Here is an 18,310-nt window from a genome sequence, read left to right on the forward strand (position 1 = left end):
TAATAATTATATATTCATGGGATTTATAAATGTAAAGGCTTTACATCAAGTACTCAAACAAATACAGCGGTACCTCGGTTTTCGAACGTCTCCATCGATGAACATTTCGGGTTACGAACGCCGTAAATCCGGAAGTAAACGCTTCAGTTTCTAACGCGCCCCGGAAGTAGAACACGCCACGCGGCCTCCGCTGAGGGCAAGGGCCTGAGGCCCAGCTGCCGGCTGCTGATCCCGCGGGTTTCGAACGTTTCAGAACTTGGATGGGCTCCAGAACGGGTTACATTCGAAAACCGAGCTACCACTGTAGTTTCAAGGTATCATTTTTTTTCATTTCCCCTATCAACTGTGGTTTGTAAATGAATAGAGTATAAACTAAAATAATAAATAAATGTAAATATTTTCATTAATCTCATGGAAATCACTTTTTGAAAATAACTTTAATAATTACAAATGCATATGGGTATTTTAGGCTTAATTGTTATAATTATAATATATGAAACACATTAAGCTATGAATATACACACATGTGATAAGTGCCACTGTCAAAACAATTTTTTTTAATTATCACTAGGAATTACCAAATCAACATTTAAGGTGTAATAGTGAGAACATAAAACTTTATTTTTTCAGAATAATTAGAAGAAAAGTCAGCTCTGACCTATAAGATATGAAATATTTCAAAAGAAATTCTGTTTTTGTAATTTTTAAAAACAAGGAAAATACATTTCTCATTTACTATTTAGTTATTAGGAATAAAACAGGAAAGGAGGAAAATCACTACACAGAGAATTTCCTTGCTGCTATTGAAGTGTTGTTTTAAAAAGGAATATTGTACAATAGTATCATCCTTTTGTTCCACACTGAATTTATATGTTCACAGCTCAAATATTTAAAATGTAGTGTTTGTGGAATTATTCTGATAGGATGCATAACCTGATGATTAGAAAAGCATCTGATTAAGCTTTTCACATTCCATTCTTGCTCATTATGTTCATTTAGATGTATTTGTTAATTTATAAATACAGTCATTTAAAATTTTTTAAATTTTCTTTTTTTTTTTTTTTTTAAAGGAGCCCGCTACATGAAAAAAATGCAAGTCAAAGTGGTCACAACCTAGAAGTCTGCAGAGACAGGAATAACTAGCAAGTAGATACTATGTTATTTTGCTATGCTTAAATATATAGAATTCAGCAGTGTTCTGAGAATTTTACTCTATATTGACCAAATAGTCTTGTAATTTTAAATTTATATTTAGTAGTATTTGTGTTAACTATATTATATCACAAAAATAGGAAGAGAAATAGTAACTACAAATTTCAGGAAAGTAATTTTCTGTCAGTATTAATGAAATGATTTTGGTCATAAAGATAAGTTTAAATATTGTCTCTCAGGTCTTATTTCAAGAGCCCTAATTCAACAATATATTTCTTTATGAAAAAGAGTAAGACCCTCCCTATGCCTTGTGACAAATTTAACTAATATGTAAATATATTCATTTCTCTCATAAACCATTAATAGAAATTATATTATAATCATGCTTTTTAAGACTACAGTAAATTACAATCACTTTTGAAGGTTACATTTCAAAATTTCAAGGTGATATCAAATGAAATCCAGACACAAACAGGAGCTTTCCATTTATCAGTACTTACTGACATTTTCAAGAAATTGAATCCTGCAATGTTTGGATGAGTGGATTAAGAAAGGATTTAAGGATGTGGCAAGGGTAAATAAGATTATTTAAATGGCAGGAAACATCTTTGAAGCATTTCATTGTTCCATGTTTAAGTGGTTGGAGTTGATTCTTTCTCTTCAAATGTGTCTTGAAGATTGTAATAGAACCAGGAATGTTAAAGTTAAAAGGATTTTATAAAACATTTACCTCAAATCTTTTGTATATATGGATTAAGGAACTAAGTTTGCAATTAGAAACTTATTTTACATGTTAAAATTACATTTATATATACATGTATATACACTGATGCATTTATATGCACATATATACATAATATACATTTTTTATTTTTATTATTGGCATTATTACATATGTCCCCCATTTTCCCCACCTTTGCCCACCCAGTCCCTGCCCTCCCCTCCCTCTAGCCCTCACCACTATGTTGTCTGTACCCACGGGCTATGCACGTCTGTTCTTTGACTATTCTCTTTACCTTCTTTCATCTCATCCACCCCACCCACCTTTAAGATAAAACTTAAGTCGTTAGTTCTTAATTTAACAAGTATTTTTCAGTGGTGATGATTATATTTACAAACAGTAATGTATAAGAAATGATGGCAGTATCCATAATCAAAATATTTTAGAAATTGTACGTATCTTTATATTAAAATCCTTTAATAGTAGAAATTTCTATAATTATAAAAATGTTTAAAACTGTGTTTCAGTTGCTTAACAGTACAGGTTCCTAAAGAATTATATAAGCCAACAGAAGTTTCTACTCTTTCAATCTGCTTTTGTGGCTTTATAAATGACAAGTCTTGGATGATAAATACCTCACCTCACATCTAAACTCTTATTAGATATTTATACAATTGGAACCATATATTTTGATAAGAATGCGAAGCTGTGACTCAATAGAGATTAAAAAAAACACATCATTATAATGTAAATTATTAGACCTTAATGTATCTGGTTTATAAATTTAGACTTTTTATCTTGGGTTTTCATACAGTGATACAGGCTTATCCTAGCAGCATGGAAAGCAAAAGCACTTTCAAAATTCTAATAACTATTTTAAAATAGTTCATTTGGGCTATATATATATATTTTTAAATATATCTTTATTGATTTCAAAGAGAGGAAGTGAGAGGGAGCGATAGAAACATCAATAATGAGGGAGTCATTGATCGTCTGCCTCCTGCACGCCCCCTACTGGGGATCAAGCCCACAACCTGGGCATGTACCCTGACCGGAAATTGAACTGTGATCTCCTGGATCATAGGTTGATGCTCAATAACTGAGCCACACTGGCCAGGCTGGGCTATCTTTTTAATAAAGGAGAGAAAATTGTAAAAACGTTGAGGAATTCATTGGTAACAGACAACATCAATTTTAGCTCAGAAGGAAATGAAGAACTTAACAGGTATTGAAGAACTTAAGAGACAGTGAAAAAAGGAGAAACATCTGGTAGACTGTTGGGAGGGTCTGGTGGTGGAAGACCAGAAATTTGATGCTTTCAGTAATCCAGGTGGTAAATTTAAAGAGTCAAACTAAAGTGGTGGCAGTAAAGAGTGGGACTTTGATTTGAAACAAATACCTTCGTCACTGTCTTCTACAGAAACTTGGCTTAGGTGAATAGTGATCCCATTATTTGAGATCTGAAACATTAAAGGAAGAGAAGATAACTCTGAGCAGAGGATGTTAAAATGCTAATGTTAGTTTGGCCCGTGAAATTCAGGTGCCTCTAGCATAGCAAAAACGGGATTTCACAGGGATGGTGGAAACTCAGCACTGAAGCTCTAGGACTAGAAGACATATGTGCCTAATTTATCTGAATAGAGGTAGTTATTGAGGCCACCAAGATTTAATTAGGCAGAAAACATACAGAGTGAAAGGGGAACATTACCACAGGTATAATTCCTAGGGTCAATATTAGGTCATCAAAATTCTGTTTAGAGGAAGTGGAATCAGCCACAAAAAAACTGAGTAGTAGTCAAAAGTAAGAGTAAAACTGGCTTCTAGTATTTTTGCTTTATTTTAAAACACACACACCCCCAAAAAAAAACAAAGAAGCAGAAAGATTCATAGATATGAAGTGTTATGTGCTGCTGAAAAGCCTGGGAGGAAGAAGACTGAGAGAGCAAAAGCTTTTGCACATCACAATTAGTCAGTCATTGGGAACCCTAACTTTGGAGGCCAGATGGATTTATGAATCCTTTTTAATATAGTGACTTTATTCTTTACCTTATCTCCTTTCTATATCAATCCCAATGGTAGAATTATGTTGTTCAGATTTATCTTTAGGTAATTTTAGATCTTTTAAAACTCAGATTGACTAATTCTCAGAATATCTTTCAGTTATAATCACCCTAAAACATCCCATAATTTGAATAGCTAATTCAGTTGAATGTATCTTGGTTCAGGATATCTTTATTACTGGGTAATCCTATCAAATGTATAGACCCCCATTATTAATTATTTCATTTAACAATCTCATAAATGATTTCCCACAGTAGGCTGACAAATATTTTATTTGCTTCTGTGCTGGAAAAAAACAATTTTTCCTTTACTCTCACACTACTACACAATCACAAGACTTCTGACAACAGGTATGGGGGTTTCCTCCCACAACAACCAATTTTCTGTGACACCAGCTGGGCATCCTACAATTTAACTCAATTCTGACACTTTCTACCTGGAGATAGCATCAGACCTCGTAGGTTAAGCCCTCAGTCACTTCAGATGTCCCCCACACACTTCAGATGGCAAATGCAAGTAGTAGGTCTCCAGGTTACCCACAACTTCGGTACAACTTGGCTACAAATTGGAGGTTCCCATTACCTCTTCCCCTTGGATTCTGTTATTTGCTGGAACAGCTCACACAACTCAGGGAAACACTTACATTTACCCATTTATTAAAAGACACGATAAAGGATACAGATGAACAGCAAGATGAAGAGATATGTAGGGCTAGGTCTACAAGGGCTCTCAGCACAGGAGCGTCTGTCCCCATGGAGTTGGGGGGGGGGGATTACCCTCTTAGATCGTGGACATGTTCACCATCTGGAAGCTCTTTGACTCCTGTACTATTGAGATATTATGGAGGCTTATTCATTTAGGCACGATCAATTTTTAACTCCATTTCCAGCCCTTCTTCCTTCTTTGGAGAATGGGAGATGGGGCTGAAAATTCCAAGCTTCTAATCATGACTTGGTCTTCCAAGTGGCTAGCCCCCATCCAGGAGCCATGCAGGAGCCCACCCAGAGTCACCTTATTAGAATAAAAGACACTCCTATCACCCAGGAAACTCAAAGAGATTTAGAAGCCCTGTGTCAGGAACTAGCATCAAAGACCAAATATTAGAACAAAAGACTCTGCTAGTGCTCTTATCACTTAGGAATTTACAAAGGTTTCAAGAGGCCTGTCAGGGACTGGAGACAGAGAGTGTATGTATGTCTATCTCTCTATCTACCTATCATCTTTCAATCTATCATCTATCTATCTATCTATCTATCTATCTATCTATCTATCTATCTATCTATCTATCTACCTACCTATCATCTATCTATCTATATCTATCTATCATCTATCTATCTATCTATCTATCTATCTATCTATCTATCTATCTATCTATCATCTATCTATTATCTATCTATCTATCTATCTATCTATCTATCTATCTATCTATCTATCTATCACCTATCATCATCTATCTTTCATCTATCTATCCATCTATCATCTATTATCTATCTAGTATTATTTCACAGCCGCACAGGTAATACTTTCATACAGTTATACTGTTCCTGGCATGTTGTAGGTACTTATAAGTTATTTTTGAATGAATGAATGAATGAATGAATGAATGAATGAATGGGTGATTTTCTCCCTTTAGATTATTCCCCCATTCTTTTTAAAGTACTGTTACCAACTTCTTGCAGCAAGTACACTCAGAATTATTTGACTATCTTTAAATCCTTAAATAAATAAGACAGAGGAAAATAAGAGTAACACTTTTATGTAAGATTCCCACCTGATTCTCATTAGCATTATTATTATTATTTATTTTTTTTTTTTTGCCCTGACACTATAGACTTAATTTTCATGGTTGTAGTTAGAGCATAATAGCCACCAAATCTTTTTAAACTTTTTCTGGTAAGTCTTTGTACTGCTTTTTTTGTCCACAATAAAAATAGCTTTATTGTTTTATTTCAGGTTATATAATCTATGCTTATTGTAAAAATTTCAACCAATGCATAAAAGTATAATGAAGAAAGTAAAAATTGCTTGAAAAGCCACTCAAATGATATAACGATTAATATTTATCTTCCTTATGGCTTGACCACTTTATCATTATGAAATGCTTCTTTTTATTTCTAATGATGATTTTTGCTTAATGTCTACTCTTTCTTTCTTAATACAACTACTGCCAGCTTTCTTTTGGTTAATATGTGCATGTTTTTTTAAATTAAATGTATTAGGTGACAATGTTTAATAAGATTATATAGGTTTCAGGTGTACAATTCTATGATTCATCATCTGTATATTGCTATATTTCTTTTTGAATCCTTCTACTTTCAGTTTTCTTGTGTTCTTATAGTATTTATGATTTCTTGTAAACATCATATAGCCTTTTTAAAAAAAGCCTAGTCTGATAATATTGGTCTTTTACTTGGAGTAGTCAATTTACATTTATAATTATTTGCTGATATAATTGGGTTTTATCTATCCTCTTACTATTTATTTTCTCTTTAACCCTCCTAATTAGATTTTTTTCTCTCCTTTATTGCTTTCTATTGAATTTTGTATTAATTAGATACTTCTTGCTGTTCAATGTTTTTCTCTATTATCATATAATATTTTCCATGAAGAATAACCTAAAATTGATGACCAATTTGTACAGGTTATAGGTGGCATCTATATGGACAGGAATTCAGAATCTAAAAAGTGAAATCAATTACACAGTTTTCAGGTCCTCTATTGTCAATATTCAACTTTGGTGTCTAAAGATTATAAATATTATGAGAGGGAAGAAAGTCATTGAAAACTGAGTGAGCCACAAAGTAGCTCTCAAAGGAGAAGGAAGCTGGAAGTAAACAGGGAAGTTGACAGTACTTGACTCTCAAGGCTGTGATGGGCAGAAAGAGAGACTAATACCAGCTGCACACCATCGGCTCCTGGCCAGATCTCTGCATGAGCCAGCAACCTGGCTTCTGTGCCCTGAGGTGTTCTGATGCCCTGTGAATGATTTCCCAATGCTGCTTTCTTCATCTGACTTAATTCCTAAATTTCCTATGTGGAACAAAGAGCCCAGTTCCTACCTGTGGTCTGGTTGAGTACTTTCTAGCTGAAATTTAGGAACTGAGTTTAGTTGTTTAAATCATAGCAGGAACCATAACCCGGAGAGGAAAAGAAAGGCATAAGGGAGGGAAATTGACATTTATTGATTAACTTTTATGTAGTCCAAGTACATTTATACACACATTTTTTCTCACTTGGATCTCATGATATCCTCTATAAGAGAAATGAGAATCTAAACTGCAGAGAAGTTAGTTAAGTGACTTTTCTATGGTTACCAGTTAGTTACTAGAGGGAAACCAGTGGTACAATCTATTTCTATATGACTCATAGGAACATTCTCTTTCTACTGTATTGCCAGGAGGAATGAGTTTGCATGAGAGACAGTATTAGATAGAGGGAACATCATAAAATTTTATCACTGTTGAGAAACTATAGTCATAGCTTTATGAAATAGAAATGGAACAACTCCTGCTTAAAGCAACAACAGAGGAACAATGACAATAGCAGTCAGTATTGGCGCTTTGAATGTGCCGTCTCTGGCCATAGGGTAAAGAAAGGGCAGGTAGGTGGGGCTCATGGTGGGAGGAAGGGAGGGAGAACAGCTATCAGGAGCAGCCAGGGGACATCCAGGGAACAATACCAAGTGGGCTTTTGTGACAAAGGATGGATATTTGAGCTGAAGATGTGGATTCAGGGGGTTTACCATAAAAATGGGAACTAAAGCCAAGGGTACAAATGAGATTTCCCAAGAAAGAATACAAAGCAAGGTCAGAAGAGAACCGACAGCAAAACTTGGGTTAATAAAATAAACAACTACCAAAAAATAAAATTTTTGGAGAGGTAAGAAGAGGGTGAGGGTAAAAAGTGAGTTCACAGGAGCAAAGAAGGAAAGGGTGCTAGGGGGGAAAATTGCTCAACAGGGTTAAATAAAGGCTGCAAAGAAACCTAAGAGTTCATGGAATCTGGTGGTTAAGATATAGTAGGGGGCCTGTGGAAGGGCTTCATAACAGTGTGGATTAAGGAACTGAGTGTGTCTTAGGTTGGGTCCCTTGGAGACAGGCTCTGTGATAAAGCTAGGATTGCTGGGAGTGCCAGATAGAGAAATTAAACTATGATGAGGTTGCAATAGAGGCCTCAATCAAGGCTAGGATAGCACTCGAACTGGGAAAGCCTTGCAGATCACGCCAAAGTGAAGCAAGGTGTCTGCGCTTATAAACCAACACTAGCCAGTCATTGGAGGAGTGTAACCTAGGAGAGATAATTTCCTTCAGTAAAAGGCAGTGCCCAGAGAGGGATGCACCTATGAGCCATTAGCAGGCAACCTTCCAGCAGCTGGAAGAATGAGTGGTTTCTTCCTGCAAGGGACCTGGGTTAGAGAGTGCCTCACAGCACCCCAGGAGAGAGGAGAAAATGAATGTGAAGGACTAGGCTACTATTTTAAATACTTTGCTGTAAGGGATTTTACTGTTGCAGCCACTAATCTTTTCCAGATTCTTCCCCACCACCCACTTCTTGCCAGCCAACTCCTTTACTGACAGGTTTTCTTCGTGGATAGATGCTTCATTGACTTATAGGGCTCCAATTAAATAGCTCTCTTTTCCTTTACTGTTCTTTATTAATTGTTATTCTCAATCTATCTTGTACTATAGAGGCAGATGTAAGCCTAAATGCATTCCTGTGGCCACCCCATTAATACATGTTATGTGAAAAATAACCATAGTTTAGAGAATTACTTTTTCCAGATCCATTACCGTTAGGAAAGAGGCTTTCCCTGGGAGCTCTAAATTAAGGAATTTAGAAATTACAAGCCAAGACTTGCTGCATCACTGCAAGGTTCTGAATGCATTGAAGAGTTCGCTTTTACATTTTTCGTGTGGGCCTTTACATTTGCTTAGAACACTCTAAAAAATACTGCAATTATAAATACAAAATCTTAGCATAATCACATGCAAATGAATATAAAAATGGTTAAATAAAAGCTATTAATCACTTTGGTGATTATTAATTTATGGCAGCTCTGAGTGTGGGGACAGTGTAAAAATAGTTCCCAGGAGAGATCTGAGTCAACATGCACTTATATCATCATGTCAACCACATTTATCACCCTGATCCTTATGACCCTATAGGCACTTATTGCTTATCAACTGTCTCTAGCAGTCACCGGGGAAGTGTAAATACTGGCAGTTTTATTACTTTTTATTTTAGAATGCATGGGATTACATATTTATTTCTCTTTTTAAATTATCAATAGTTTAGTATTTTAGTTGTTTTGGCAGGTTTGTTTGTTTTTTGTTGTTTTCTGTTTGTTTGGTTTTTTGGAAACTGTGAAGTTTCAATATATTAAATTCCCATTTAACAAAAAAACACCCCTCCAAACCCCCTCAAAAAAACCAGAAGCGTGTACAGCTTTATGGAGTTCTAACTAGAGACTGTTTGTAAAAGGCAGATTTGTTCTTGGTTTGAAAATACCATACAAACACACACATGCACACACACCAAATCTGTCCCATCTGTCAAATTGCCTGGAGAATGCTTTTAACAAGGAATGAAGCTACATTAAAGGCTATAAAATATGCAGCAAGAGAAAGAAAGATAAAGCCGCCCTGTAGTTCATTGGCTTCACCTACTGTGCAGTGTTCTCCGTGTGAACAAGACAGATTGGGTAGTTATTACTCCATCAAGATATCTGCCATTGTGGAGAGTAAGAGAATCAGAAAGAGAACACTGGATTCCAAACTCCAGCTCCTTCCATAATTATCAGCCAAGGAAATGTGAAAACTAATGACATTTCCTTTCAGTTTAGGGGAGCAGATCAACTTTTTCTACTAGGAAAAATACAAGTTTTATTTGCAGTCAAGGATCTGCAACTCCATTAATAATTATTACTAATTTGGCAAGTGAGAGAAGTGAATTTTAACTTACAGTTTTGCAGCTGTGTCTCATGGAAAGCAACAAATTGCTAAAGGGTATGTTTATAAGCTAGATATTGACAACTTTATAAACTTATTTATTGTTTTACCAAAATGTGGAAGCAGCTCAAGAAAATAAGACTCATGTGGAAGATGCTAACAAAAAACTAAATTGCACCTAATTTAACTTCCTAAAAAACAGATAAGGCAAGGCATTTAGACACTGTTTTGCAAGGTAGATTTTTGCTTGGATTGTAATTTTGAAAGGTGTTCACTTTTCTGTCAAATAACAAATTGAAAAACCATTGTCTGGAGCAAAATCTTCATTACTAAACTTATTGAAAGTGGTCTCCATCTGTGAATGTTAGTAAATCTATCCAAGGATTCTCTGTTGATGCATTTTGAGGACAAGAGAATAACATGAGATGTTCTGAACTGTTTATAAGCACCTATGACATAGGAATGACACTATTTAAAGATCTTGCTTATTAGTAACAAGAAGTTACTATTTGGTATTCCCAAGTAAAATGTGAAAATGTATACCTCCCTAAATGTTCTCCCTTTATAGGGAAAAAAAAAAAAAAGACATTTTTATTGTTAAGTAGTTAATTTATTTAAAAACACTATACAGTGTTTTACTTTATTTCCTTTATAGAAACTGTGGAGCTAGTCTTCATTTAATGCCTAGGAAGTATAATAAAATAGGAAAACAATCCATAAAAATGTATTACCATTTGCAAAAACAATTCCAATTTAGTAATAAAAATTAAAAACTGATTTTATAAATACTGACTTTCAAAACGTCCAGACCATAACTTCAATAAAGAGAGATTTTTGTTTTTGTTTTTTTAATAAAGGAAATATTTAGCACTATGGCAGATAAACTGATTTTTAAATTTTTTTTTTACAAAATCCAACATTGTTGCCCTGGCCAGGTAGCTTAGTTGGTTGGAGCATCATCCTGGTGCGCCAAGGTTGTGGGTTTTGATCCTGGTCAGGGTACATAGAGGAATCAACCAGTGAATGCATAAATGGGTGGAGCAGCAAATTGATATCTCGCTCTCTCTTCTTTTGTCTCTCTCTCTCTCTTCTCCCTTTCCTCTCTCTCAAATCAATAAATTTAAAAAAAAAATTGGACATTGTTGTACAATCTAGTGAAAAATAGGAAGCATATACAAAGTTAATTGTCCAAAAGAAGATGTATACAATCACTGAGGAATTCCAAAAGTCCTAATCAATAAAAAAGTACACCTAAAAGCTTAGAAGTAATCTAAATATCTTGTCCAAACTTAGGAACTGTAAAACAGTAGTTATTTTAAAGTTTTATATGTTAACATTCTGTAGTGAGGGAATGAAATAAAGGTTATTTCATATTGACAAATAGACAGTAATTTAGAGAAAAAATAGGTTGAGGTAAATATAATACTGCAGCCCCATATTAAAGAAGATACAGAGAATTTCTGCAATGCTCAATTGAGCTTAAGATATACTTGTAATATTTTGACTCTAAATTTTGACAAAATGAAAGAATTGGCTGTATCTCCTTTTTATAAACAGAAATAATTCTTTTTTTAAATTCAAAAATCAGATGTGGATGAAGACTGAGGTGTAACAACATGCCCTTTTGAACATATACATTCATTAAAATGTACTTCTATAGACTAAACCACTTTAACACCTTAGATATAAACCATCTTTATGGTTAGTAGAATCTCTATATATTCCTGAGAGAATGGGAGTTAGTCAATGGCTCAGGAATTGAAGAGGCTCTGTGCCAGCTAGACGTGCAGAGTATCTAATTCCTATGGGAGATTCCAGTGTAGGGTGAGATCTCAATGGGTTTGGGAAGAAAACAACGAAGAAAAAATTATCAAAAACATATATTTCTGTTAAGGCATGGTAAATTTAGAGAATCGTAGAAACGAGAACCAATATAGTCTATACATGAGGACAGTTTAAGAAAAAGTGATTTGACTCAGATCATGTGGCTACTTAAATGGCAAAACTGGGACTAGAATTCAGGTCTCCTGGCTCTTAATCTAAAACCCTTTAGTGGAATTCTGGCAAGATTCCTGAAGATACTTGATGTTCCCTGTTAGACATGCAATTAAGCTTCTAATTGGTCCTTGTTCCACTTCTCTGTGAACATGCCTTTCTTCAGATTCTGTGAGAGGGCACATTATTCACCCAGGGGCAGAGAAGAGAGTGTGAAAACTAAGTGAGTGAAGTAATTTTTAGTTGTCCAGTAAACATGGATAATAACATGATTTGATTATTTGTTATTTTGTGCTCATGTTTCCTTTTCTCTGTTAACTGAGTACCTAATTCATTTATCTTAGGTACAAGCGAATCCTATTTATTTTTAATTTTATTTTTAAATAATAGTGGGAAAATGTTGCAGGCTTCCCCTGAATTTTGATGTTAAATGTCATCCCCGACTGCTCTCTTTTTTAAGCTATGAAAACATTATTTGCTAGCACTAAAAACCTCTTCTACTGATTTCTCAACACTGTGCCTATTTTTATGCAGAGAAATACTGTCTTTGCTAAAATAGTAATTTTTTTCAAAGGCATTTATTTAGCTTTACTCTATCAGATTATGCATCTAGTTGAGCGGTTTTACGTCTCAGAAATCATCCATCCTGCTTTCTTAACGTTGTTAATTGCCCTCATCTACCCAGCAACTCAGCTGGGCTTAGTGTCTCCTCTTGCTATCTTTAGCGGGTCGTAAATAGGAGTTTGAGGTGTTGACTTGGTGCACTTACTTGCAGTAAGGTGCACTGCAAAAGTTGGAGCTTCATTTAAATGGCATAAATAGCAGGGGATTCATTTGGGAGGGTCACATATATTTATCAAGAATCCAAGATCCTAAAAAAAAAAAAAAATGAATCCAAAACCCTGCTTAACTGTATTTTGTTCAATATTAATTTTTTATCATATTACTAAAGCTAAACAGTCATTGTAGAAAAGTTATAAAATACATACAATCAAAGAAAACTTAAATATTCCATAAACCATCAAAGACAACCCCTATTAAGTTCCAGGCACATTTATCTAAACACACACATGCACACATACACACAGCCACACACATAAAAAAAATAATCCTGAATATTTGATATGTTAAGGTTTTTAGTCTTAGTAATATAAGACAAATATTTTCTTTCATTAAATATAATCAGTTTTGAAAAGCAATGGAAAAAATATCCTCAGGTGATTTTAAAAAAGATAAATATAATCAGTTTTGAATTAAAAATAGTAATACATGGGTTTTGTGTTTATATTATCTCTGAATTAATGAGACTTGTAGCAGCCCAGCCGGGCGTGGCTCAGCGGTTGAACATCGGCCTAGGATGCAGGCGATCAGGGTTCGATTCCTGGTCATGGCACATGCCCGGGTTGTGGGCTCAATCAATGACTCTCTCATCATTGATGTTTCTATCTCTCTCTCTGCCTCTCCTTTCCTCTCTCTGAAATCAATAAAGATATATTAAAAAAAAAAAAAATGAGACTTATAGCAGCCAGAGTAGAGTAATATAAGCAATATAAACATCTTATCATTCATTATTCATCTACATCATTTTTAAAGGTAGCATAATATTTCATTACGAGTACAGTCTATTTATTTAACTAGTCCTCTATTCTGCTTTAGCTATTCCAGAGCTTATAATAATCTGCAGCTGAGTATTTTATAGGAACTCTGATAATGAATTACACCTATTTTTTTAAATTCTGCCAGTTTTTACTTTTTTTTTTTTATATTGTCAATTTATCAAGCATCTTATAAAATTGAAACCTGGAACTATTTAAAACAAATTGCCTACCTTTTTAAAATTGCCTTTATGTGTTATTCTTATCATACAAAGTGTTTATCAGTAGGCGGCTGTTTGAATGAGGTGCTTAGAAATATTGAATAGTGCCCCTTTGAGAGACAGAGGAAAAAAAAGACTATTTTTATTCAAAAACAACACGCTGATGGATCTGTTAGTTGTGAAAGGCAAAGCCACCGAGGGGTAGTTTATGTGAGAGAAATTAGACGCAGAAAGAGCTAAACTACATTACTTGGTAAGCTATCAGGTATTACAGATTTAACTCTGGGCAGCTTGAAAAGAAAAAATACTTAACTGGATCCTTGGAGGACTCTTAATAGCTTGAAAACAAACAGAACCTAGATAAAGATGGTCAAGTGAGAAATTCCTTAGAGAGGAAAAACAGACTATAAATATGCCCCAAACAGCAGTTTTTAGGTTACTGGATATAATCCAAAATCCCAATTTTGAACAATAAGAGGGTTTGAGAGACCCAACTAAAAACTAGGTAGCAAGTGGTCACTATGGTAACCAGAGGTGAAATGATGCTGATGGGAAAGAATACTGTTCGATTGAGGTTATGTATAAAAGCCACAGAGAAAGAAATCAAGTTGCTTTTTCCCCCATATATTTCTTTCTGAATTAGAAAGGGAAAGATATAGGGATAGGCACTAGCTGGGAAATTTCACAATATAAATTATGTTGTTTCCACTGGCCTTGTTGGCGTTAGCAGAAGGCAGCAGAGATAAGGGTAAGGACTGTAATTAAAGGTGTTAGTCATAGAAGGGGACAGCCATGGACTTTCAGCAGGTGCATTGTAAGCCCAGGAATATAGAAGAAGTAATGCTTCCATGCCACCAAAGATCAGGATGGCTTGAGGCTATCTTTCCACTGCCAGTGCAGCTACAGGATGATTTAAACTGTACAGCCTCAGAATGGAAACAACATGAGAGAGCATAAGGTTAAAATAAGACAGCAAGCACACTTTTAGAAAGTTAATTGATTTGACTTTTGTGTTCATTTTTTTTCCAATTGCTTACAATATTTACATTTTCTTATAAAAGGGGAAATAAGCCGTTTACTGTTTAACTAGGCAATATATTGGTTAATATATGTGGTAGATAATTTATATTTCATTTAATTTAACGAAGAACTAGTTATTGAAGACATGAAGTCATATTTTGTCAAAAAACATTTTACTTTGTGTACAATGATGGCCATAAATCTGAATTTTCAAGATGCCAATCATCAGAGGAGAAACTGGCTGCTGGTTTATGATACTAAACAAAGAACTATTATTAGGCAAACTGAATTTACTTGAAAGGTTTATAGTAAAATAATGCCCTTGCCACCTGTTAGTCAGAATCTGGTTTCATAACTACCCAGCATTCACAGATATGAGCAAATTCAAAAGAGACCTCTAATATACAGAAAAACCAAGTGGCGAAAATACATAAGACATGAGCGAGTTATGGGTTCTACTGTATGATTGGTCAGTTTTCTAAATAGAAGGGGAAAAAGATACTGAGTTTTGATGGCTATACACACCAAAAATTGCTGTATTAGTCAGCTAGGGTTGCCATTACAAAATATCACAGTCTGGGTGGCTTAAATGATAGAAATTTATCTCAGTTTTGGAAACTGGGAGTCCAAAACCAAGGTGCTGTCAGAGTTGGTTCTTCCTAAGGCTTTCCTTTTTGGCTTGTAGATGGCCACCTTCTTGCTGTGTTCTCACATGGCCTTTTTTCTGTGTGTGTACATCTCTGGTGTCTCTTCCTCCTCTTATACAGACACCAGTCCTACTGGATTAGAGCCCAAACCTTATGACTTCATTTAACCTTAATTACCTTTATAAAGACCCTCTCTTCAAATATAGTCACATTGGAGATTAGGGTTTCAACCTAATGAGTTTTAGAGGGGTCACAATCCGATCCCTTACAATTGCCACCCCCCCAAAACAGAGAAGACTAAAAGTATCCATTCATAACTTTGCACAAAAATATTTATTAAACATTCACTATGTGCCAGACACTGCGCTAGGTATGGGAGGAAGTGCAGTGAGAAAAGGCAGACTGGGATCTTCTTCTGCAGATGAATGGGTAAAGGGGTTATTTAAACATATTACATTATGTGAAAAGTACTGAGTTCACTGAGCAGTGCAGGAGCATGTAACAGGGGTGGTTAAATGTGAATTTCAAATATTTTTTTAGTATAAACGTGTTCTAAATATTGCACAATACATACTTATACTATCCACTGTTTATCAGACTTTTAAATTTAACTGAGCATTCCATTTTTTACTGTTTTATTTATTCCTTTCTAAATCTGAACTCTATAATTCAATTCACGGAAATTAAGAAAGCTCCACAGAGGAGGTAATATGTAACCTAAGTCCTGAGGGATTGAATGTCAAGAAAAGGAAAGGAAACCAAAAGAAAAGACAAGAAGAAAAGATTCCTGCAGGAAAGAAAGGTGCTGGAGACCAGCAGTGAAGGTACAGATCGCAGGAACGCAGAGTAGATGAAAGCCTGTAGTGAAAAGCAGGCATTTGGCAGTGATTTGCTATAGAAATAAAGAACAGAGACAAGCACGAGGAGAAGATGCAAGAAATAATACCCAGTTCTACTAGCCTCCAAAGTTATTCAGCAGAGGAGCCAACTAAGGGAGAGACACCAGCCGTGACTAACTAATCACCAAGTCCTGTGATTGTAACTATTTACTTAATCTTTTACTCTGTTGACTTCTCTTGCTTCTACCTTCTTTCTGGCTGCACTTTCTCAAGAACCCCCTGGGTTTCCCAGCCTTCTTCAAACTATTCTTCACTGAGCGGCAAGAATACAAAACAGATCTGATCAGATCCTTTCCCCCACTTAGAACCCTCAGGACATTTCCAGATGAGCTTTCATCTTTTTAAGCCAGTACAAATATTCAAAAAGTGATGCTAAGATTTAAAAAGCTGATGGAGATTTTAACATAATTTTAAAAGAACAAGAACAAAATTATGAAAACTATGTGTGTATGTTTGTGTTTATGCAAGTTTTGTGCCATAAAAACTCAGAAAACTGCCTAAAATCCTTACAGGTGCTAAATCATTTAAAGCAGAGTAGAGCTATATATGTGAAATAATAAGAATCATAAGTTACCAACTTTTGGACAACATGGGAGCAATTTCATTCCAAAATTGTTCGTTTCCCTATGAAAAACTAAACATCAAATAGTTTAAGACACTAGTGTGCATCAGAATTAAGATTCAAACGCAGGTTTCTTGGTATCTTAATATACTATGCTTTTTAAAAATATATCTTTATTGATTTCAGAGAGAGGAAGGGAGAGGGAGAGAGAGAAACATCAATGATGAGAGAGTCATTGATCAGCTGCTTCCTGCACACTCCCGACTGAGGATCAAGCCCACAATCCGGGGATGTGCCCTGACTGGGAATCGAACCCCAATCTCTTGGATCCTAGGTCGATGTTCAACCGCTGAGCCATGCCCGGCCAGGCAATATACTATGCTTTAATCTTGCTATTTTGTATAAATTATATACAACTAACTAACAATATGACCAGTGAAATAATTTCCAAACCAATAGTAGTTTAAAGGCTAATATTTATATTAGAAAAATAATTTTATCACTTTATATATTTATTTTAGGTATGTTTAGTGATTTGTATACATGTGTGTATGTATAAATATTGTGAAATATCTCAGCAATGTCTGTGAATAATTTTGGGATATGAGACCCATTCATTTAATAATATTTACCAACTGTACTAGCAGAGTCAGCCATTCTCAGATTAAAGCAGAAACATAGTGACTAATATTTCACAGAGATATGTAGATCATTATTTTAAATCTTGATGACTGAAAATACAACTACAGCAGTGCTTTTAATTTTTTCAATCATTTTTTTATTATCTGCAGAACATAATTATAATGTATAAATAACTAAGAATTTTCAAAATTTGATAAATATTATTTTGTTCCTGAATCAAAATAGCATATTCTATTGTTACAGAAAGCAGAGTTGGTATCTGGTCTTGTTTATTATAACCTGCCAGCATGTTATTTAGAATGTAAATGTTACTATAGAAGACATTTCATGACAAAGATGACTCATCATTTCAATGTTGCCCATATGTAATGTCTAGTCAAGCATGAAAGTGCTTTGACTTTTCTTTCTGGTGAAATTTAAAAAGAAATTTCAGCTGTATAGGAAAGGATACTTTTAAAGGAAAGAATCCTATAATTAATTGTCTGTCTTGGTTAGGGTTGGCATCATGAGTCCTCAGAATGAGTTTTGACAACTTACAACAATAAATGCTAGAAAGTGCTCTAAGGGCAAAAGAAGAGAGTAACTTACATCCTAAGGAAGTTGGAAAAGATTTGCTGAGGGGGTGATAGTCCCGCTGTTTCTAGACTGAATGATGATGATTTTTCCAAGTGAAAAAAAGAATGAAGATCATTCCTGGCAGAAAAGTGCATTTGCAAAAGCTGGGAAGAATGTAGAGGCATTGTGGATATGTGTTGTGTTGCAAGAAGCTGGCAACATTTACAGGGTAGGCTATGTGGAAACCAACTAGAAAGCTATTTAAGAAGTCAAAGAGAAGGCTGCACGATCC

The 18,310-nt window shown here is 34.9% G+C and overlaps 1 protein-coding gene across 1 annotated transcript in view; it reads left to right on the forward strand.

The window, feature by feature from the left end:
- The first annotated feature begins 1,099 nt into the window (after positions 1-1,099).
- The window catches only part of LRRC7 (leucine rich repeat containing 7), a 293,661-nt gene continuing 276,450 nt past the window's right edge, over positions 1,100-18,310 (forward strand). Inside the window, exon 1 of the mRNA XM_087820512.1 lies at positions 1,100-1,146. Coding sequence (XP_087676638.1) covers position 1,146 — 1 coding nt within the window. The 5' untranslated portion in view covers positions 1,100-1,145. The remainder of the gene's footprint in view (positions 1,147-18,310) is intronic.

The sequence above is a fragment of the Miniopterus natalensis genome, chromosome 9 (genome assembly GCF_054644295.1).
Source record: "Miniopterus natalensis isolate mMinNat1 chromosome 9, mMinNat1.hap1, whole genome shotgun sequence".
NCBI lineage: Eukaryota > Metazoa > Chordata > Mammalia > Chiroptera > Miniopteridae > Miniopterus > Miniopterus natalensis.